General features: G+C 40.4%; 1 protein-coding gene across 1 annotated transcript; it reads right to left on the bottom strand.

Annotated features, from left to right (window-relative positions):
• Window positions 1–2,153: 2,153 nt before the first annotated feature.
• Window positions 2,154–20,421, bottom strand: LOC5521470 (guanine nucleotide-binding protein G(s) subunit alpha). Its single transcript, XM_001641206.3, has 13 exons — window positions 20,121–20,421; window positions 19,948–20,023; window positions 19,747–19,801; window positions 19,504–19,623; window positions 19,142–19,239; window positions 15,012–15,066; window positions 9,755–9,828; window positions 9,574–9,632; window positions 6,694–6,764; window positions 5,745–5,794; window positions 5,110–5,240; window positions 4,802–4,869; window positions 2,154–4,082 (listed from the first exon to the last, which is right to left on the bottom strand). The coding sequence occupies exons 1-13, from the start codon at window positions 20,257–20,259 to the stop codon at window positions 3,936–3,938; spliced, it is 1,143 nt and encodes a 380-aa protein (XP_001641256.1). The 5' UTR covers window positions 20,260–20,421; the 3' UTR covers window positions 2,154–3,935.
• Window positions 20,422–22,725: the final 2,304 nt, after the last annotated feature.

Genomic DNA, 22,725 nt, shown 5'->3' with positions numbered 1-22,725 from the left:
ACCATCACTACGGAGTAATGTTCATCATCACCATCACTATGGAGTAATGTTCATCATCACCATCACTACGGAGTAATGTTCATCATCACCATCACTATGGAGTAATGTTCATCATCACCATCACTACGGAGTGATGTTCATCATCATCATCATCACTACGGAGTAATTTTCATCACCATCACTACGGAGTAAAGTTCATCATCACCATCACTACGGAGTAATGTTCATCATTATCATCACTACGGAGTGATGTTCATCATCATCATCATCACTACGGAGTAATTTTCATCACCATCACTACGGAGTAAAGTTCATCATCATCATCACTACGGAGTAATGTTCCTCATCACCATCATCATCACTACGGAGTAATGTTCATCACCATCACTACGGAGTAATGTTCATCATCATTACTACGGAGTAATGTTCATCATCATCACTACGGAGTAATGTTCATCATCATCACTACGGAGTAATGTTCATCATCATCATCACTACGGAGTAATGTTCATCATTATCATCACTACGGAGTAATGTTCATCATCATCACTACGGAGTAATGTTCACCATCATCATCACTACGGAGTAATGTTCATCATAATCACTACGGAGTAATGTTCATCATCATCATCACTACGGAGTAATGTTCATCATCACCATCACTACGGAGTAATGTTCATCATCATCACTACGGAGTAATGTTCATCACGATCACTACGGAGAAATGTTCATCATCACCATCACTACGGAGTAATGTTCATCACCACCACTACGGAGTAATGTTCATCATCATCATCACTACGGAGTAATGTTCATCATCATAACTACGGAGTAATGTTCATCATCACCATCACTACGGAGTAATGTTCATCATCACCATCACTATGGAGTAATATTCATCATCACCATCACTACGGAGTAATGTTCATCATCACCATCACTACGGAGTAATGTTCATCATCACCATCACTACGGAGTAATGTTCATCATCACCATCACTACGGAGTAATGTTCATCATCACCATCACTACGGAGTAATGTTCATCATCACCATCACCATGGAGTAATGTTCATCACCATCACTACGGAGTAATGTTCATCATCACCATCACTACGGAGTAATGTTCATCATAATCATCACTACGGAGTAATGTTCATCATCATCATCACTACGGAGTAATGTTCATCACCATCACTACGGAGTAATGTTCATCATCATCATCACTACGGAGTAATGTTCATCACCATCACTACGGAATATGTTCATCATCATCACTACGGAGTAATGTTCATCATCGTCATCATCACTACGGAGTAATGTTCATCATCATCATCACTACGGAGTAATGTTCATCATCACCATCACTACGGAGTAATGTTTATCATCATCATCACTACGGAGTAATGTTCACCATCATCATCACTACGGAGTAATGTTCATCATAATCACTACGGAGTAATGTTCATCATCATCATCACTACGGAGTAATGTTCATCATCACCATCACTACGGAGTAATGTTCATCATCATCACTACGGAGTAATGTTCATCACGATCACTACGGAGTAATGTTCATCACCATCATCATCACTACGGAGTAATGTTCATCATAATCATCACTACGGAGTAATGTTCATCACCATCATCATCACTACGGAGTAATGTTCATCATAATCATCACTACGGAGTAATGTTCATCACCATCATCATCACTACGGAGTAATGTTCATCACCATCATCATCACTACGGAGTAATGTTCATCATAATCATCACTACGGAGTAATGTTCATCACCATCACCATCACTACGGAGTAATATTCATCATAATCATCACTACGGAGTAATGTTCATCACCATCACTACGGAGTAATGTTTAACATTATCATCACTACGGAGTAATGTTCATCATCATCACTACGGAGTGATGTTCGTCATCATAACTACGGAGTAATGTTTAACATCATCACCATCACTACGGAGTAAGTTTCATCATCATCACTACGGAGTAATGTTCATCATCATCACTACGGAGTAATGTTTAACATCATCACCATCACTACGGAGTAATGTTTAACATCATCACCACGGAGTAATGTTCATCATCACCATCAATACAGAGTAATGTTCATCATCATCACCACCACACAGCAGTACGGAGTAATGTTTATTTTTGACATAAAACTTAATATGACAGTTGAGAGTTGAAGCCTTACGTTAGTATTTATTAATCACAGAGACACGTGAAAGACACGTGCTTTCTATTGGAAGGGTGGACAGTGAGCGAATATCCCGAAGGTCCGCTTCGCTTTCCCAAAAATTAGAAGATGTTTATTACCAATATACATTTGTTGGAGTTCCTAGAGGCCTTTCCATCGACGACGCGCCTCAAAGGAGAAGGGAGACTGGTTGACCTAATGTGTCAGGCTTTGTTCATGATTCTTCCGCTACTTTGTTTTCTACTAGGTACCATTTCTAAACTACCACAAAACACATAACTACTTTCTCTACACTATTAACACGACGACTACGACAAGAAATTGGCCAGGCTTTGTACATTCGTCTTAGTATTTTGATTTTTTTAGGCATTTAAACATGACAGGGAAGGGGTTTCTTTAGGAACTACAAACCAAACTCCAGGAAAGGATTTTTCGTCTCTGAAGAACGGCCTTAAATGGCCAAAAAATCTCGATCAAACGAAGCTGTTCGGAGAATCCACCGAAGTTGGACGATGACCTAGGCTAACCATTGATTTGCTATCACTAATCGAGTTAAAATGTCCTTTCATGTTTATAATATAAATCTAATTATATCGTATGTACTTATTCACACTTCCAAAGGGCAGTAATCAAGGCAATGATATGAGGCAGTAGCAGTGTGACGTCACTGGTTTCCATGGCTACCTGGCGCATTCGTGACCGAAGTGACAGTAACGACAGGTTAAAAATATTCAGAAAATTCCATGGGAACATCTACTTGACATTAAATTCTTCTATTCTCTCTTGTTTGTTATAATATCGTTAATACTTTATAATAAGCCGTGACGGTTGCGCGGCTCCAATTTAGACATCTCACGAAAACAATCACCGGTCACGTGCAAATACTTTTAACCAATCAAGTGTCAGACTGAGCACACGCGCACCAATCACAAGCCATTTTCTTCTGTTGCAAATGCCTGTTAACTTTTGCCGATTTTCAAAAAATCGTTTCCGGCAAAATGGGGTCGAAAAGGATCACGGGAGCCAAAGATCCTCGTCACCCTTCGCGGCCCACACAGGCCATTGTGACGTCACACATGCCATATAAGAAGTAAATGATAACTATTTATTCTATTGTTGCTAACGCAAGAATTCATTGAAATGTTTAGCGACAGGAAACGCGAAAGACGGTCCAACGAAACCTGACGAAAGTATTCGACCCCACCAAGAACAAACATAAAGATTGTTGGAGGTGTTGGTTGAAGACGATACTAAAAACAGGCCCATGGCGCAAATTGGGCCGTTTTTAGAGCGCCTTCAACGCCTGTCTGGCACAAGAGCTCAAGTGCTTTAGATGGGCCGTAATGATAGTTAGGGTGAACGCGACGGGTCCCAAGGCAGTCTAATGTTCCAAGGCAGTAATTCACGCGCGGAGTTGCCCACTTTGCGTCCACGTTCTCTAAATGGCCTGTCGGGTCTAGCTATGAACTACTAAACGAATTTCGTCCTTCGACTGTTTGACTTCATAAGAGAAATAAATTAGAGATACTTTATCTAAAAAGCAACAACGAGAGCTCGAAATTCATGAGAAAAATTCCTAATCAGCGGCTGAGTGGGCGTGTCCGGGAGGTACAGTAAGGCCATCATTACTCTTGAATACTGCCCTGGACAATGGCATATTGAGGGCGAGTAACTACAGGCCGCCATTTGAGGGGATGGACGGTGGGAGGTGATGACGTCACAGGAGTTCGTACTGCCGGAGGTGCATTCTCTGAATGATATCCCGGCAGTCATTAAACACCCGTCTTATGTTTTCTGTATCCACAGCGCATGTGAAGTGGGGATAGCAGTAATGCTTCCCGTCACCACTCGCGGTACTGATCCGCTGGGGAATGAATTACAAGGGCTTGATAAACTGAAGAGCTTCTATTCCTTATTAACAGCTGGTTCTCACTTGGACGTAAGCGCGACGCACGTCATTTATCGATTTTCACTGGAACGCAAGCGCAAGAGAACGCAACTGCTTGATTTTCTTGCGCTTGCGCTTGTGTTTTACCGATTCTCACTTGTGTTGCGCTTACGCTCGCGTCTTAGTGAGAGCTAACCGTAGCATGGTATGTTGAGGTCATTTAATTAAAGTACGATGAAGCATGGTCAAGTAATTCATGGACCGGTCAAGTGAGTTAAACAACCTCTGCCAGCCGGTCATTTTGTCATCCTGGCAAAGCATCCATTTCCATCGGCTGATTTGGGTAGCCAGTACGATAGTTTCGATTGAATTTGGTAATTTTGAGATTTCAACACATTGTGTGCCTTCCAATATTAAATGAAAACAATAACAAAGGTGTGACTAAAAAGGGCTCTTAAAGGAAAGGTGAAAAACAGTAGCGGATCTAGGGGGAGGGTTTAGGGTGTTTAAACCCCCCTTTTTTACCACCTCCCCCCTTTGTCACTGAGCCAACCCCCCCCCCCCCTTTAGCGAAAAGCTAGATGCGCCCCTGAAAAAGGTTAAGTGAAGTGTACGCTAACGTAATTCGTGGTGAGGTGAATCAAGGGTAAGGATGTACAGTAACATAAGAAAAGATAATTCTGTGAGATACTTACAAGAAATTCGTCTCGAATAAAATATTTAGCTCTCGTTACTGCCTCTTCATCTCCCGGCTCTGCCGTGGCTACAAAACAAACAAAGAATGAGCCCCTGCGAAAGGCTTCTCTGCACCAAAATAACAGACACCCGTATTTTTCATTCAACACTTCAGCGAGGTGTTCGTGGCGTTACCGACTGTTAGGGCAAGTAAAGCTGGCCAATGCCTCCCTAAGAAAGCGCGGGTGAAATACTTAATACCGTGCACGCGCACTCCGAACAAACTGAAGCAACTATTTCTACTGTTTCGATGTACAGTGCCACTTACCATCTGGAGGCGTTCTGTATCTTGCAAAATCAGGGAAGTAATCTTCGATCTTTGATTTGCCTGCACGGACTTTATCTTTTAACAAGTCTTGCTTGTTTAAGAATAAAATTACAGAGATGGTCCTGAGCCATCTGGAAAAAAAAAACATTTATTCACGAATCTGAAGAAACAAAGTTTGAAGGTGGCTGAAGCGAAGCATTAAAAAAATTTAGGAAAAAAATAGCAAAATGTTTAAAATATAAAAGTGCTTATCATTTATAAAAGGCCTCTAAATAAATTAACAAAATTTGCTGATTTTGGCACTGGGACCCTAAAAATATACCAATTCCCTGATTTTAGACCCTAAAAAGTTACTGAAGATATAAATTTATCGACTTGAGCCCCTAAAATATATAAATCATTTATTTTACCCCTTAAAAAATATTGAATTTAGCCCATAAAGATATAAATCCATTGAGTATAGCCCCTAAAGATATAAATCAGAGACACTGCGGTCCTAGTTACTAAAAACAAGGAACTATGGAAAGGGAAGTGAGCTAATTAAGCGCATAAGATGATTTAAATAAATAATAATAAAATGATTATTATAGAATTGATACAATTATTATTATGGCCATGGAAGTGACGTCCCCTACCTGTTATTCCAAATACTTTTAAACAATTCAAGTGACTCTTTCAACCGATTCTGGAAGAGAATTTTTAACATGTTTAGGAGCTTGTTGGCTTAAGGGCCAGGGGTCAATCATAGTTTTTAATTAACCTTTTTCAAAAAAAGGACTGTCTGGGTTTTTAATTAATGTACTTTTTACGTTATTTATCAAAAATGCTCATTCTATAAGCAAAAATAATAAGAGGGTTTGTCAACATCAAGTAAATGTTTTTTTTAGCTCACTCCAGAAATACAGGTCCAGACCGGAATTGTGCATTACCTACGTCTATCAATCTCTTCTAACATTTAATTCAGTACAAATTGTCAGTTGCATAATGTCTATTTCTGCACTCTTCCCAATCAATACTAAGTCATACACCAAATGATAGCAACATGGCTAATCTACTTGTAAGGTGCTGTATAGTAGATAGCTCAGTGTTCAGCCATTTTCATTTTTTACATCTTTTTCACATTACCTTGCTTTATTAAAATACCGCAGGACTTGAAAAATTCTCATTGGACATTAAAAAGTACTAGAAAGCCTTTTTCATTAGACATGGAAAAGTATTAGGAAGCATTTTTAAATTATTTTCCTCCCTACATAGGAAAGTAACTAGGAAAATATTTTGCTATCAAAGGTTTGATCACAGAGCTTCAGAATCTTTTGTCATTAATCAATTTATATAGCTTTTTTTTAAATATTTCAAAATCCTGCATAATCCAGTGTTTTCTAAACTTCGAAAAAATGTAAAACTGAACGACATAGTAGATGTAGAATACCATTAATTGGCACTAATCAATATATATCTATGCTTTACCTTTATCAAGCTGTGCAGGTTTTATTGGCATGAAACAAAACATCAATAATGCTAGTTTACAAAAATAGTGTTTGCAGGTGTATATTTACGTAAAAAAGACAACCTTAAACTATTTACCTGGCTAGCATCTTCTCTGAGTACCAAATTGTAACTACTGCACGCAACCACAAATATTATAGCTGTAACATCTGAAAACAAAATGACCAAAAATAGGTTAGGGTTAATTTTTTTTTAAAATAGCCATGACTAAAATGTCACTGAAACATTAGGAAAATATAGCCAATCAAGAGACAGGCCTAAGGCAATAGCCAGCTAAAGGACAGATCTAGGGCAATAGCCAACTAAAGGACAGGCCTAGGGCAATAGCCAGCTAAAGGACAGGCCTAGGGCAATAGCCAGCTAAAGGACAGGCCTAAGGCGATAGCTAACTAAAGGACAGATCTAGGGCAATAGCCAGCTAAAGGACAGATCTAGGGCAATAGCCAGCTAAAGGACAGGCCTAGGGCAATAGCCAACTAAAGGACAGGCCTAGGGCAATAGCCAACTAAAGGACAGGCCTAGGGCAATAGCCAACTAAAGGACAGATCTAGGGCAATAGCCAGCTAAAGGACAGATCTAGGGCAATAGCCAACTAAAGGACAGGCCTAAGGCGATAGCTAACTAAAGGACAGATCTAGGGCAATAGCCAGCTAAAGGACAGATCTAGGGCAATAGCCAACTAAAGGACAGGCCTAAGGCAATAGCCAACTAAAGGACAGGCCTAAGGCGATAGCTAACTAAAGGACAGATCTAGGGCAATAGCCAGCTAAAGGACAGGCCTAAGGCAATAGCCAGCTAAAGGACAGATCTAGGGCAATAGCCAGCTAAAGGGCAGGTCTAAGGCAATAGCCAGCTAAAGGACAGGCCTAGGGCAATAGCCAACTAAAGGACAGGCCTAGGGCAATAGCCAACTAAAAGACAGATCTAGGGCAATAGCCAGCTAAAGGACAGATCTAGGGCAATAGCCAACTAAAGGACAGATCTAGGGCAATAGCCAGCTAAAGGACAGGCCTAGGGCAATAGCCAGCTAAAGGACAGGCCTAAGGCAATAGCCAACTAAAGGACAGGCCTAAGGCAATAGCCAGCTAAAGGACAGGCCTAGGGCAATAGCCAGCTAAAGGACAGATCTAGGGCAATAGCCAGCTAAAGGACAGGCCTAAGGCAATAGCCAGCTAAAGGACAGGCCTAGGGCAATAGCCAGCTAAAGGACAGGCCTAGGGCAATAGCCAGCTAAAGGACAGATCTAGGGCAATAGCCAACTAAAGGACAGGCCTAGGGCAATAGCCAACTAAAGGACAGGCCTAAGGCAATAGCCAACTAAAGGACAGGCCTAGGGCAATAGCCAACTAAAGGACAGGCCTAGGGCAATAGCCAACTAAAGGACAGGCCTAGGGCAATAGCCAACTAAAGGACAGGCCTAAGGCAATAGCCAACTAAAGGACAGGCCTAGGGCAATAGCCAACTAAAGGACAGATCTAGGGCAATAGCCAACTAAAGGGCAGTTGGAGAGGCTTAAAGAGACCATGACACGAAAAATACATAAGCTTTTATAACAAAATATAGATATCGATGTTTGGTTTTAAAAATGCCTTTGCGCGTTTTGATTATAGGAATATTTGTAATCGTGTTTTGAAAATGTCTTGTCTTGGCGACTTTTTTTTGATTGGCTGACATCAAGAGTTGTACACACTTGATGGGGTTCCAGTCGAACTTGGCTTAAGACACTGTAAATTTGTAAAGATGAGGCAAGCATATCTCTTGTATTTTTTTTATTTCCTCGCTTTTCAAGACTTGGTAAAGAAAGATGATTACAATGTTCAAACAATGGATCCAAGAACAACTTTTTTTATCACTAAGATAGGGGTTTAATTGAAACCTTGAAGTAAATGGAATGTAAAACATCTCTGGAGTGTTTACCAGTTCGAGTCGATCGGTTCATTCAAGCAGATGAATTTCAACCGGATTATTTTGGCTTGTTTTTTTTTTCCGAGTTTTTTTTTTGCCGTTCACTCACTGATGAGTTTTAGTCCTTGCATCTCAACCTACTTTTTAGATTCTAGATTTCCAGTCGTTTCTCTTTGAGTTTGATATTTTGACGTTTTTATCTCTTTGTGTAGATGATTTATAGCTTGCTTCCCTTGTAATCTATAGGTTTTATTATTTAGTGCATTGTTTAGTGCATAAAAATGTTTTTCTAAGAGCATGTTTTGTTCTTGTGACAAATCGCAATAAATTGGACATAACAAATTATAAACATGTTTTTCTCTGTATTATTTGAAAGCATAAACGCTTTCAAAATATGCATTCTGCTTTGCGGAAATATAGATGCATTACTTTTGCCTTGTAACATCGTTTCGCAATTATTTCCAGCGTATATCTTATTGCTTTGATCACAATTGTGATCGAGTGACTTTTGCCGAAACGTTGGGTGATTCGTGCACAAATTGTGTTCAAAAGCTTATAAAAAATATTAATAAAAATCACTACTCCAATTGCTGCAAGATTCCATTTGGATACCTTGCTCAGGTTACACTCAGCTATTTTCTGGGGAAGATTCGGGCTCCACGATCAATTATATGTGTATTTTGGGTGGGAGCGTCCTATTTTGTATGGGAATGTCTAATGTTCATCACCCACTTGTACAACTCTTGACGTCACAAGTAATTTGCAAATTAGATATATTATTAGATGTCGCCGGTTTTATGCGAAAATTTGCCAAAATTGATCATTTTAAAAGGTTAAAAAATCAGGTTTCCGTTTAAATCAAGTATCGAAAATTGGAGGAATTATTGTTGGGATATAACGCTACTATACTAACTCGTCAATTTGTAAAAATAAGCAAAAGAGAATTTTGTGTCACGTTCTTTTTAAGGCAATAGAAAACTAAAGGATGTTCTGTAGTGGTAATATTTGCATTTTTAAGAACTTAAAAAACAGCTTAACTACATTTGTACATACCATTAAAGCACTGTATCCATTTCCTTCTTTCATCTCTTTGGCCTCCCACATCAAACATGCTATTAAAATAAAATTTTATTCCGTCAAACAATCACGCCAACCTCCAAGTTTATCAAGCAGCCAACCCCACAACAACCCACCCCACCCTGAGTAAATTTCTATAAGGTTGTTGTTTACTCACTGAAACTTCACTCTGTCAACTTCAAATCTTGTTTCTATAATCCCTGATGTCAATACACGACATCTTAGCAGGTCCTGGAACACAAAGAGAGAAACATAAATAAGCAACACACATGCGAAAGTGAGACATAATATGGATAAGTAACACATATATCGTACATACATAGTGTATAAAGCATGTCATAAAGGCGAGTGTACAGGAAGACATGTGTGTCATACAGGCAATTGTATAGGGGAGACATGTGTGTCATACAGGCAAGTGTACAGGGGAAACATGTGTGTCATACAGGCAAGTGTATAGGGGAGACATGTGTGTCATACAGGCAAGTGTATAGGGGAGACATGTGCGTCATACAGGCAAGTGTATAGGGGAGACATGTGCGTCATACAGGCAAGTGTACAGGGGAAACATGTGTGTCATACAGGCAAGTGTATAGGGGAGACATGTGTGTCATACAGGCAAGTGTATAGGGGAGACATGTGCGTCATACAGGCAAGTGTATAGGGGAGACATGTGCGTCATACAGGCAAGTGTATAGGGGAGACATGTGTGTCATACAGGCAAGTGTATAGGGAAGACATGTGTGTCATACAGGCAAGTGTATAGGGGAGACATGTGAGTCATACAGGCAAGTGTATAGGGGAGACATGTGAGTCATACAGGCAAGTGTATAGGGAAGACATGTGTGTCATACAGGCAAGTGTATAGGGGAGACATGTGTGTAATACAGGCAAGTGTATAGGGGAGATATGTGTGTCATACAGGCAAGTGTATAGGGGAGACATGTGTGTCATACAGGCAAGTGTATAGGGGAGATATGTGTGTCATACAGGCAAGTGTATAGGGAAGACATGTGTGTCATACAGGCAAGTGTATAGGGGAGACGTGTGTGTCATACAGGCGAGTGTACAGGAAGACATGTGTGTCATACAGGCAAGTGTATAGGGGAGACGTGTGTGTCATACAGGCGAGTGTATAGGGGAGACATGTGTGTCATACAAGCAAGTGTATAGGGGAGACATGTGTGTCATACAGGCAAGTGTATAGGGGAGACATGTGTGTCATACAGGCAAGTGTATAGGGGAGACATGTGTGTCATACAGGCAAGTGTATAGGGAAGACATGTGTGTCATACAGGCAAGTGTATAGGGGAGACATGTGTGTAATACAGGCAAGTGTATAGGGGAGATATGTGTGCCATACAGGCAATTGTATAGGGAAGATATGTGTGTCATACAGGCAAGTGTATAGGGAAGACATGTGTGTCATACAGGCAAGAGTATAGGGGAGAAATGTGTCATACAGGCAAGTGTATAGGGGAGACATGTGTGTCATACAGGCAAGTGTATAGGGAAGACATGTGTGTCATACAGGCAAGTGTATAGGGGAGACATGTGTGTAATACAGGCAAGTGTATAGGGGAGATATGTGTGCCATACAGGCAATTGTATAGGGAAGATATGTGTGTCATACAGGCAAGTGTATAGGGAAGACATGTGTGTCATACAGGCAAGAGTATAGGGGAGAAATGTGTCATACAGGCAAGTGTATAGGGGAGACATGTGTGTCATACAGGCAAGAGTATAGGGGAGACATGTGTGTCATACAGGCAAGTGTATAGGGGAGATATGTGTGTCATACAGGCAAGTGTATAGGGGAGACATGTGTGTCATACAGGCAAGTGTATAGGGGAGACATGTGTGTCATAGAGGCAAGTGTATAGGGGAGACATGTGTCATACAGGCAAGTGTATAGGGGAGACATGTGTGTCATACAGGCAAGTGTATAGGGGAGACATGTGTGTAATACAGGCAAGTGTATAGGGGAGACATGTGTGTCATACAGGCAAGTGTATAGGGGAGATATGTGTGTCATACAGGCAAGTGTATAGGGGAGATATGTGTGTCATACAGGCAAGTGTATAGGGAAGATATGTGTGTCATACAGGCAAGTGTATAGGGGAGATATGTGTGTCATACAGGCAAGTGTATAGGGGAGAAATGTGTCATACCGGCAAGTGTATAGGGAAGATATGTGTGTCATACAGGCAAGTGTATAGGGAAGATATGTGTGTCATACAGGCAAGTGTATAGGGGAGACATGTGTGTCATACAGGCAAGTGTATAGGGGAGATATGTGTGTAATACAGGCAAGTGTATAGGGGAGACATGTGTGCCATACAGGCAAGTGTATAGGGGAGACATGTGTGTCATACAGGCAAGTGTATAGGGAAGACATGTGTGTAATACAGGCAAGTGTATAGGGAAGACATGTGTGTAATACAGGCAAGTGTATAGGGGAGATATGTGTGCCATACAGGCAAGTGTATAGGGAAGATATGTGTGTCATACAGGCAAGTGTATAGGGGAGATATGTGTGCCATACAGGCAAGTGTATAGGGAAGATATGTGTGTCATACAGGCAAGTGTATAGGGAAGACATGTGTGTCATACAGGCAAGAGTATAGGGGAGAAATGTGTCATACAGGCAAGTGTATAGGGGAGACATGTGTGTCATACAGGCAAGAGTATAGGGGAGACATGTGTGTCATACAGGCAAGTGTATAGGGGAGACATGTGTGTCATACAGGCAAGTGTATAGGGGAGAAATGTGTGTCATAGAGGCAAGTGTATAGGGGAGACATGTGTGTCATACAGGCAAGTGTATAGGGGAAACATGTGTGTCATACAGGCAAGTGTATAGGGGAGACATGTGTGTCATACAGGCAAGTGTATAGGGGAGAAATGTGTGTCATAGAGGCAAGTGTATAGGGGAGACATGTGTGTCATACAGGCAAGAGTATAGGGGAGACATGTGTGTCATACAGGCAAGTGTATAGGGGAGACATGTGTGTCATACAGGCAAGTGTATAGGGGAGAAATGTGTGTCATAGAGGCAAGTGTATAGGGGAGATATGTGTGTAATACAGGCAAGTGTATAGGGGAAACATGTGTGTCATACAGGCAAGTGTATAGGGGAGATATGTGTGTCATACAGGCAAGTGTATAGGGGAGACATGTGTGTCATACAGGCAAGTGTATAGGGGAGACATGTGTGTCATAGAGGCAAGTGTATAGGGGAGACATGTGTGTCATACAGGCAAGTGTATAGGGGAGATATGTGTCATACAGGCAAGTGTATAGGGGAGACATGTGTGTCATACAGGCAAGTGTATAGGGAAGACATGTGTGTCATACAGGCAAGAGTAAAGGGGAGACATGTGTGTCATACAGGCAAGTGTATAGGGGAGATATGTGTGTCATACAGGCAAGTGTATAGGGGAGACATGTGTGTCATACAGGCAAGTGTATAGGGGAGACATGTGTGTCATACATGCAAGTCTATAGGGAAGATATGTGTGTCATACAGGCAAGTGTATAGGGGAGAAATGTGTGTCATACATGCAAGTGTATAGGGGAGACGTGTGTCATACAGGCAAGTGTATAGGGGAGACATGTGTGTCATACAGGCAAGTGTATAGGGGAGACATGTGTGTCATACAGGCAAGTGTATAGGGGAGACATGTGTGTCATACAGGCAAGTGTATAGGGAAGATATGTGTGTCATACAGGCAAGTGTATAGGGAAGACATGTGTGTCATACAGGCAAGTGTATAGGGGAGACATGTGTGTCATACAGGCAAGTGTATAGGGAAGACATGTGAGTCATACAGGCAAGTGTATAGGGGAGACATGTGTGTAATACAGGCAAGTGTACAGGGGAGACCTGTGTCATACAGGCAAGTGTATAGGGGAGACATGTGTGTCATACAGGCAAGTGTATAGGGAAAACATGTGTGTCATACAGGCAAGTGTATAGGGGAGAAATGTGTCATACAGGCAAGTGTATAGGGGAGACATGTGTGTCATACAGGCAAGTGTATAGGGGAGATATGTGTGTAATACAGGCAAGTGTATAGGGGAGACATGTGTGTCATACAGGCAAGTGTATAGGGAAGACATGTGTGTCATACAGGCAAGTGTATAGGGGAGAAATGTGTCATACAGGCAAGTGTATAGGGGAGACATGTGTGTCATACAGGCAAGTGTATAGGGGAGATATGTGTGTAATACAGGCAAGTGTATAGGGGAGACATGTGTGTCATACAGGCAAGTGTATAGGGAAGACATGTGTGTCATACAGGCAAGTGTATAGGGGAGACATGTGTGTCATACAGGCAAGTGTATAGGGGAGATATGTGTGTCATACAGGCAAGAGTATAGGGGAGACATGTGTGTCATACAGGCAAGTGTATAGGGGAGATATGTGTGTCATACAGGCAAGTGTATAGGGGAGACATGTGTGTCATACAGGCAAGTGTATAGGGGAGACATGTGTGTCATACAGGCAAGTGTATAGGGGAGATATGTGTGTCATACAGGCAAGAGTATAGGGGAGACATGTGTGTCATACAGGCAAGTGTATAGGGGAGACATGTGTGTCATACAGGCAAGTGTATAGGGAAGACATGTGTGTAATACAGGCAAGTGTATAGGGGAGACATGTGTCATACAGGCAAGTGTATAGGGGAGACATGTGTGTCATACAGGCAAGTGTATAGGGGAGACATGTGTGTCATACAGGCAAGTGTATAGGGGAGACATGTGTGTAATACAGGCAAGTGTATAGGGGAGACATGTGTCATACAGGCAAGTGTATAGGGGAGACATGTGTGTCATACAGGCAAGTGTATAGGGGAGACATGTGTGTCATACAGGCAAGTGTATAGGGGAGTTATGTGTGTCATACAGGCAAGTGTATAGGGGAGACATGTGTGTAATACAGGCAAGTGTATAGGGGAGACATGTGTGTCATACAGGCAAGTGTATAGGGGAGACATGTGTGTCATACAGGCAAGTGTATAGGGGAGACATGTGTGTCATACAGGCAAGTGTATAGGGGAGATATGTGTGTCATACAGGCAAGTGTATAGGGGAGATATGTGTGTCATACAGGCAAGTGTATAGGGAAGATATGTGTGTCATACAGGCAAGTGTATAGGGGAGATATGTGTGTCATACAGGCAAGTGTATAGAGGAGAAATGTGTCATACCGGCAAGTGTATAGGGAAGATATGTGTGTCATACAGGCAAGTGTATAGGGAAGATATGTGTGTCATACAGGCAAGTGTATAGGGGAAATATGTGTGTCATACAAGCAAGTGTATAGTGAAGACGTGTGTCATACAAGCAAGTGTATAGGGGGTAATAAGAAAATGTGTATTGATGTAGAGTGGTAGGGCTAGTAAGACTAGTACCTGCTCTGTTGGTAGGTAATCTTGTTGCTGGATTGTGTCCACCCGATCTAGAAAGCTGATGACAAGCAAAAGTATTTAGTGTTAGTACTGTTATTACTTTTGCTTGAAGATTGTTTCATAGAATGTATAGAACTGGTACATAAAACTGGTAAACTGGATACCAACTAGTATCCCACCATAGCAACACCCACTCTGATTAGAATTGGATTAGAATTGGAAATGTGAGGTCACAATCTTTGCCTGGCTCTTCGCTAATTTTCAAAAAGAATAAGCAGGCCGAGGCAAACAATATGACCCAAATGCTGTTGCTTATACAAGAAGATACCAGACAAGAATAACTTTGTCACACAAAATTGATAGAGCATTGACATTGAGCAAGATGCTACTGGCTTACACATTGATTAAGCAAGAAGGCAATTAAATTGGATTTATACTACAAGAAATCCTATGTCATTCGTTTTTAAGCTGGAATAGAGCAGAGCAGGGTGTTTAATTGATAGGGGCGATTGTTAGAGGGCGTTCAATACAAACTTGTAGGCTTTGGAGTGTGTTTATTAGATAGGGGTGTTCTTTAGATCATTCATAGTAACCCCTTTATCCCTGTGTTTTCTACACATGAATTTTTTTTCTTATTGAAATTTTTTCTTCAAACCTTAGCAAGTTATTGTCGTGCGGGCAACCAAGTTGCATCTCACTTTCAAAAAAGCAAAATGAATTTTAACTTTCTCTAAGAATTTTCTTTCAAAATTTTGCCCTTTTTTTTGGGCCGGGCGTCACTCATTCATGACTCACTGTGAACCTAACCAATCAGAATACTTTTCACAACTCTTTCCTACCAACCAAAACAGATGTTTATAGGGAAGCTTTTAAAATTACATTTCGTCACAAAACAATTAAAAAAAAAAAAATCAACTCAAGGCGTTTTGTTCTAAAAGCAAATTATAATAGGGAACAAGAATCCAACAAGGATCAATGACAAAAGAGGCTAAAAGGGTCGTTAAAAGTGATAATTTGAGCAAAAGATCAGAATGGGAGGCTTGTCAAGCAGCTCTTGAACTTATTTTAAGATGGTATTTAGGCATGTCTGAGATGCAATTTGTGAAATTGACACGAAAAACTGATTTCAGTCAGAGACACCCCTTACAAGACATCCTATATACATAGAAACACCCCTTGTGATGTGACATAGAAACACCCCTTGTGATGTGACATAGAAACACCCCTTATGATGTGACATAGAAACACCCCTTGTGATGTGAGATAGAAACACCCCTTGTGATGTGACATAGAAACACCCCTTATGATGTGACATAGAAACACCCCTTGTGATGTGAGATAGAAACACCCCTTGTGATGTGACATAGAAACACCCCTTATGATGTGACATAGAAACACCCCTTGTGATGTGAGATAGAAACACCCCTTGTGATGTGACATAGAAACACCCCTTGTAACGTGACATGAAAACACCCCTTGTGACGTGACATGGAAACACCCCTTGTGATGTGACATAGAAACACCCCTTATAATCTGACATAGAAACACCCCTTGCGATGTGACATAGAAACACCCCTTGTGATGAGATATAGAAACACCCCTGTTATATGACATAGAAACACCCCTTGTGATGTGACATAGAAACACCCCTTATGATGTAGCATAGAAACACCCCTTATGATGTGACATAGAAACACCCCTTGTCATATGACATAGAAACACCCCTTGTGATGAGATATAGAAACACCCCTTGTCATATGACATAGAAACACCCCTTGTGATGAGATATAGAAACACCCCTTGTCATATGACATAGAAACACCCCCTGTGATGTGACATAGAAACACCCCCTGTGATGTGACATAGAAACACCCCTTGTCATATGACATAGAAACACCCCTTGTGATGAGATATAGAAACACCCCTGTTATATGACATAGAAACACCCCTTGTGATGTGACATAGAAACACCCCTTGTGATGTTACATAGAAACACCCCTTGTGATGTACAATTCAATCTCATGGTTTTGAAATAGAGTACATTTCTTTCCAAGTAGCATTTAATGTCCTTATTTCTCAACAATGAGCAGACAAACTTTGTCTCATCAAATATAACCTACCGGTTGAGTAAGTTATAGTTTAGGCTACACATTGGCTAATTACCCCTGATGCCTCCCCCATGGATTACCTCGCATGGGATGAAGAAAAAACTGAGTAGTCCTCTCCTAATACTGCACATTACCTTGTGAATTCTAGAAGTTTTTTCTATATTATGTTGAAAATTGAAATGTCTGATCTTTAATGTTGGACAACTTTAGTCTTTTTAATTTTCTTCCAACTATGAATCAATGTTTTCCTTTTTCGAAAAGAAATGCATATTTCATGCATACATATTTGGACATTAAATTGTCAGAACTTGTGAGATGGGCAATAATCATGTAAGAGCACATACTACATAGTCCTCTTTTTGTTTTTGTTTTCCTGTGTAACTAGGCAATGATGTTAAAATCTTGTGCCTATTCTAACAAATTTATCACAACATCACATAATCCACTCTTTTTGTGATTTTGAATTTTTAGGCAGGAAAGACCTTAATATATTCTATGATTATAATATACAGTACCAAAAAAACTATCAAGCAAAAAATACAGCGAGTTTTGAGTAGGAAAAACCTGGTATTTATATGGAATTTCAGAAATCTACAGATATTTTAATTTTAGAAATCAGAATATTTTGTGCCACCATAATACATTTGGGTACAAGAAATAAAAACAACGTTGGACATTAAAAAAAACATTAATAGAAATTGTCTGGATAGTTTTCTTTTAAAAGTAAAGTCAATTTCCTTCATGAGATTTTTTTAACACAGAATACAGTTCAAATTCACAAATGTGGCCATTACTATTTCACTAGCCTATGTATCACACTGCAGAACAGAAACTAAATGTTAGACGTTGAGATTTTCTGCCTTTCATTCGCCTTGCTAAACATGAACTAGGTATGTCTGTGAATGTAGGGAAAGTGCGCTTGGCGCTTGCCAAAGTGCAGTAAGTTGGTAGCGGCAGTCGAATGGGTTGCAGTCGTATTTATAACCGCACACACACGCACACTACATTCACATAAACGCACTCACAGCTTAGGAATTACCAAACAAGAACCAAAAACATACCAGCCACAGATTATTGGCGATTTGAATATGACAATTCTGTTGTTTTGGGGAGATAAATTACGCGAGAAATACCGAGTACAGGAGAGAGGAATTCTGAGCCGTGCGCACACAGCCTACTGTAAAACCTTCTCATGGAAACCAACACTAAACACAATAATCAAAATTGCCCAAGCGACCATTTAAACTTCGCTCCCACAACCGGCACTTCTCCTAGTAAAAATACTGCTTTCAACTACACTGGCATGGTTTAGACACCGCAACCAGGCAGGAGTGATAGTTTTTGGTGAATTGAGAAAGTGTATGGAGCCGAGTTCTGGCTTGAGTGTTATCAAATTGCTCGCTAGTCGGTCTCGGCTCGACCCCGGGCGAAACATTTATTCACACTCCTGGCGATTTGGTCTCATTTCACAAATACAGTGAGTGTGTTCGGTATTAAAAGCCACTGCGAGGACTATTCGTCCATTTTGATCGATTTAGCGTCTTTTTTTAAGGGCTGAGTCGATTCGTTTTGGGGGCTAGAAACGCGAGCCACGGCCATAACATACAACGAATAGTGAGGATACGGCTTCCCTACGCGAAGCGTGACATGCTCAACAGCAAAGCGTTATAGAACGACGGTTTGAAGCCGGTTTAACCAAAATATTAGAGTATTCAGTAGAAGGGGTATATAACAATAACCATGACATCGACAAGCCAGCTTAGTACCGGCAATAGTCGTACAAAATACTAGTTCTTGTGATCTCTCGCCCGGCTAACTTAATTTGTAAACATACAGAGGTCTTCCATCGAACACGTTCACCTAGTTACTTCGCTCTCTTCTCGCAAAACATGAGAATCTTCGATCGACAATCGAACGAAAGCACGCTTTTGTCCCAAGCTGACGATTAGAGAGCGAAATTAAGGTGTCCTTGTGGATTTGGCCCGAGAAAAAGACCCAACAGACTAAATAACAAGAAAAACTTACTACTGAGCACAGTCGATGAGCTGGTATTCGTTGGATCTCTCGTAGCACTCCAATACACCAGCGTCTTGCCATAGGATCTTAGTATGCTCGTAAAATTCCTACAAAACAAGCCCCGAATAAGCGGGAATTAGTAAGAATTCGAGGCCACATCGCCAGAACGCAGAAACACTGTATTTTGTTTGTTCTGTGCAGCGTTCGCTTGGCTTTCAAACCATACCTTCATAATTACGCTATATAAAGCTACGAAATAGGATTTCGGTGTTGGTTAGGCCGACTATAGATTAAACACAAGACAAATCACACGAACAACCCAACTCGAAATCAAACTACAGGGCATAAAAATATCAAACAATCCTTCTTACCGGCGGATAGTCGAAATCTGGAGCCGTAGCGACTTCATGGACATAATCCAAGCGAAACTGGTTGTTTGGATTTGCAAGCTTTACTGGCGGCGTGAGAGTGCTCATAGCGCCAGTAATGGTCTACATACCAACGAAGAATACATTGAAAGACGTTAGAAGCGAAAATAAGCGAACACAAGAGATATCTACGAGCGAAGAGCGTTTGAAATGTGGGTGGGAGACGAGTAAATAGGTTAGTCTTACCAATATTGCATCTCTAATGTTCTTCTTGATATCCTCTATTTTTTGCCTCTTTTCCCTGCGAGAAACGAAGCAAATAGAAGTATTAGGTCGATGAATCATCCCTGTAGCGTTGTGTGGTGTTATAATGTAGAATTTCGCGGCTGTTCGCACGAAGCGAAGGTAACAATAGTTCGCTCAATCGCAAACTCGACAAGCACTCACAGTTCTGTAAAGCCGTGGACATCGTGCAGAATTCTCATTTGCTTGACGATTGTACTTTTCCCTGACTCGCCAGCACCTTAACACGACAAAAATAAGGTATTACCCTTAAGATCAGACCACACAAATAGCAGGTAAAAGCCGAAAGAAACCTCCAGTGAGATCGGTAGAATTACCAAGCAGTAGAAGACGATGAGTCGCACGGTATGCAATCTTATCCTCCTTCAATTGCCTTTCAATTTTTTTGTTCGTTGTTTTCTGTTTCTTCGTGTTTTCTCTCTCCTCTTCGGTTAGGCTGTTTCTAAAACACCCCATCGCACAAAAGTGCGACGCCAAAACGAGGGAAAAAACCCCCGTTGTACACCCAAATAAAAAGTTTCTTTTTGGCGAGGGTGAAAGCTGCAAACTTTGTAACAGCAACAGAGAGCGCCGTCAACTTTGACACGCCCGGCCAGGCTAGCTCCCAGGCCTCGCGCAACGCTACCGCGCACAGCACTCTGGGTACAGCCTCATCTAAGAGCCAGAAAGATTTTTTTTCTTTTTATGAATCACAATTTTAAAATAATTGTCAAGGATTTTTAAAAAACCTCTCAGTTTATCGCCGAGAGTTATGTTAGTATCTCGTTCTTTCTTCATGCATGAGTTGATATCCTTTGGAGTTATTTGTTTTGTTGTTATTAGTATTGTTGTTTACATGTCATTATCATTTTTACTAATTTATTGTAATTTTTTTTATTATTTCGAATATTTGCATATTTTATTTAGTTTTAGCTTTCTAATCAATATTTTGAATATAGTAGGCTAGGCTTACAAAGCATTAATAATTTTCTAGAGATTATTTATTATTACTTATGAAGAAAATCAGGGTTTTTTCGCTGTTGATGACATAGCTGTCAACCCAACTTGGACAGAAATCTTGTGAAATTTGATGAAATACAGTAAATATGTGATAAAATGCAAGAGAGCCATTGCGGGTGAATACAGAAGATGTATGAACATTCTCACAGAAATTAGGCTTGTGAACCTAATAATGAAGGTGAGTTGACAGCTATATGGATGGCTTAAGATGTGTGGAGTTCCCTTTTCGGTAAGATCTGTGCACTATATAATAACAACAACTATAGCATAATCATAATAGTTATTGTATTAAAATATTGAAATTGTCTAATAGATAATATCCAGACTGCAGAATTTTGACAAATAATGGGCTTATTTCTGAAATCTGTGAATGGCTGTTCTAAACAAAGAAAAAAAATAAAGCTCCAACTTTTAACTGATTGATCAAAGCTACAGTTTTCTCTTATGCTTTCCCTAATAAAGCTATGATATGTAACTCATCAATTGTCTTTAGTCAATACTTAAAAATTCCTACTACAATTTCAATTCTTACAGTTTCAAAGGAAAATAAAGGTTTTTTTTGCATAACTTGGAGTTAATGCAGACACCAACAGATGATGGTATATGTATATGATGATGATGATGATATGATGATGATGATGGTGTGCAGTGTGCTTGTGTACACCCCCCCCCACCCCACCCTAATTTTGACCACCAAAAAAATGTAATTTGTTTGTTGCGAGACTACACCCACCCACACACCACCTCTCCCCCATGCCTGAAATAGGCATTTTAAGATAGGTGTTTTTGGTACTATTTATTTATCCAGGCCAGCCCTCTCATCTTTTGTCACTTAAATCCAAGATGGCGGCCACAAGCTACGATTAAGGGTTTTTCTTGTCTATAAACATCATCTTAAGCCTACTGTTTATGTTTACGTTTGTTTATTTGGTATTACTGCTTATTTGTTATAAGGTATCTTTTTTATACCGCATGGAATAAAAACAGGTTATTTAAATTATTTTTATAATTATCAGGCCCTTACTCAGTGTTTGCGAGGGTGCGCCGTCATAGGTATCAAATGGAAAAATAATAGAAGATTCTTCAGTAAGAAATCACCAACTTTTTGGCCGCCAAGGGGGTTACATGCACAACACGGGTACCCCCATGTTATGTGCCTGATTATAGGTTAATATCTGTAGACAAATTCTTGGTATCCTTCATTTCCTGGACAAACCTGGTAAATGGTACTTGCACTTGATTTTGCAAAATTTCAAGTGTAAAAATATGGATCTAAGGCATATAACTGCACAAGATAACAAAACATGTTAATGTGTAAAAGAAATATTTGCAGAATATGCCTGCCAGCTTCCTGGCCTTTGGCAGGTCTCTTCTGAGACTTGTAACACCACAGAATGTAAAACCAACACACCCATGGGGGCGTGCAGGGGGTGCGAATTCCCCCCCCCCCCCCCCCCCCCCCAACAGCTGAAAGTTTACTTTCATTTCTCAATAGACCCGCTATTTGTAGACAAAACTATAAAGCATAAACTTGTATGTCATCAATCCATAAGTCAGACTTTCTTGTATCCAAATCCGACAATAAAGGTCCCAGAGATACTGCAAAGGCATAAAAAAATCCCTTTTTGTTCTTTCGGGGGTAGTCAGATTTTTCTCAGACTCCCCAGACTCACTATCAACTCACCCCCTCCCCCCCGAAAATTAGGTCTAATTTTCCCGAATTTCGCACCCCCCCCTGAAGAAAACTCCAGGGTATAGACCTGAGTGTAATAACAATAGAAAATGTTATACTAATGCATAACTATATACCAACACATTTTGTAATAACACAAAATGTAATACCAGTGCAAAATTTAACACAAAATGTAATAAATCAAGGTAATGCGAAAGGTAACCCTTTTTTCATCAATTGCCCTATGCAAA

This window comes from Nematostella vectensis, chromosome 13, assembly GCF_932526225.1.
Source record: "Nematostella vectensis chromosome 13, jaNemVect1.1, whole genome shotgun sequence".
In the NCBI taxonomy this organism is placed as follows: domain Eukaryota; kingdom Metazoa; phylum Cnidaria; class Anthozoa; order Actiniaria; family Edwardsiidae; genus Nematostella; species Nematostella vectensis.
The sequence above is the reverse complement of the archived record's forward strand: the minus strand, read 5'-3'. Positions and strand labels throughout refer to the sequence as shown.

Excerpts from the sequence above, each read along its gene's own strand:
- LOC5521470 (XM_001641206.3), bottom strand. The coding sequence starts at position 20,259 with ATGGGGTGTTTTAGAAACAGCCTAACCGAAGAGGAGAGAGAAAACACG. Across the intron at positions 20,024-20,120 it reads TCATCGTCTTCTACTGCTTG|GTGCTGGCGAGTCAGGGAAA; the intron begins GTAATTCTACCG and ends TGTCGTGTTAAG. Across the intron at positions 19,802-19,947 it reads GTCCACGGCTTTACAGAACT|GGAAAAGAGGCAAAAAATAG; the intron begins GTGAGTGCTTGT and ends CGTTTCTCGCAG.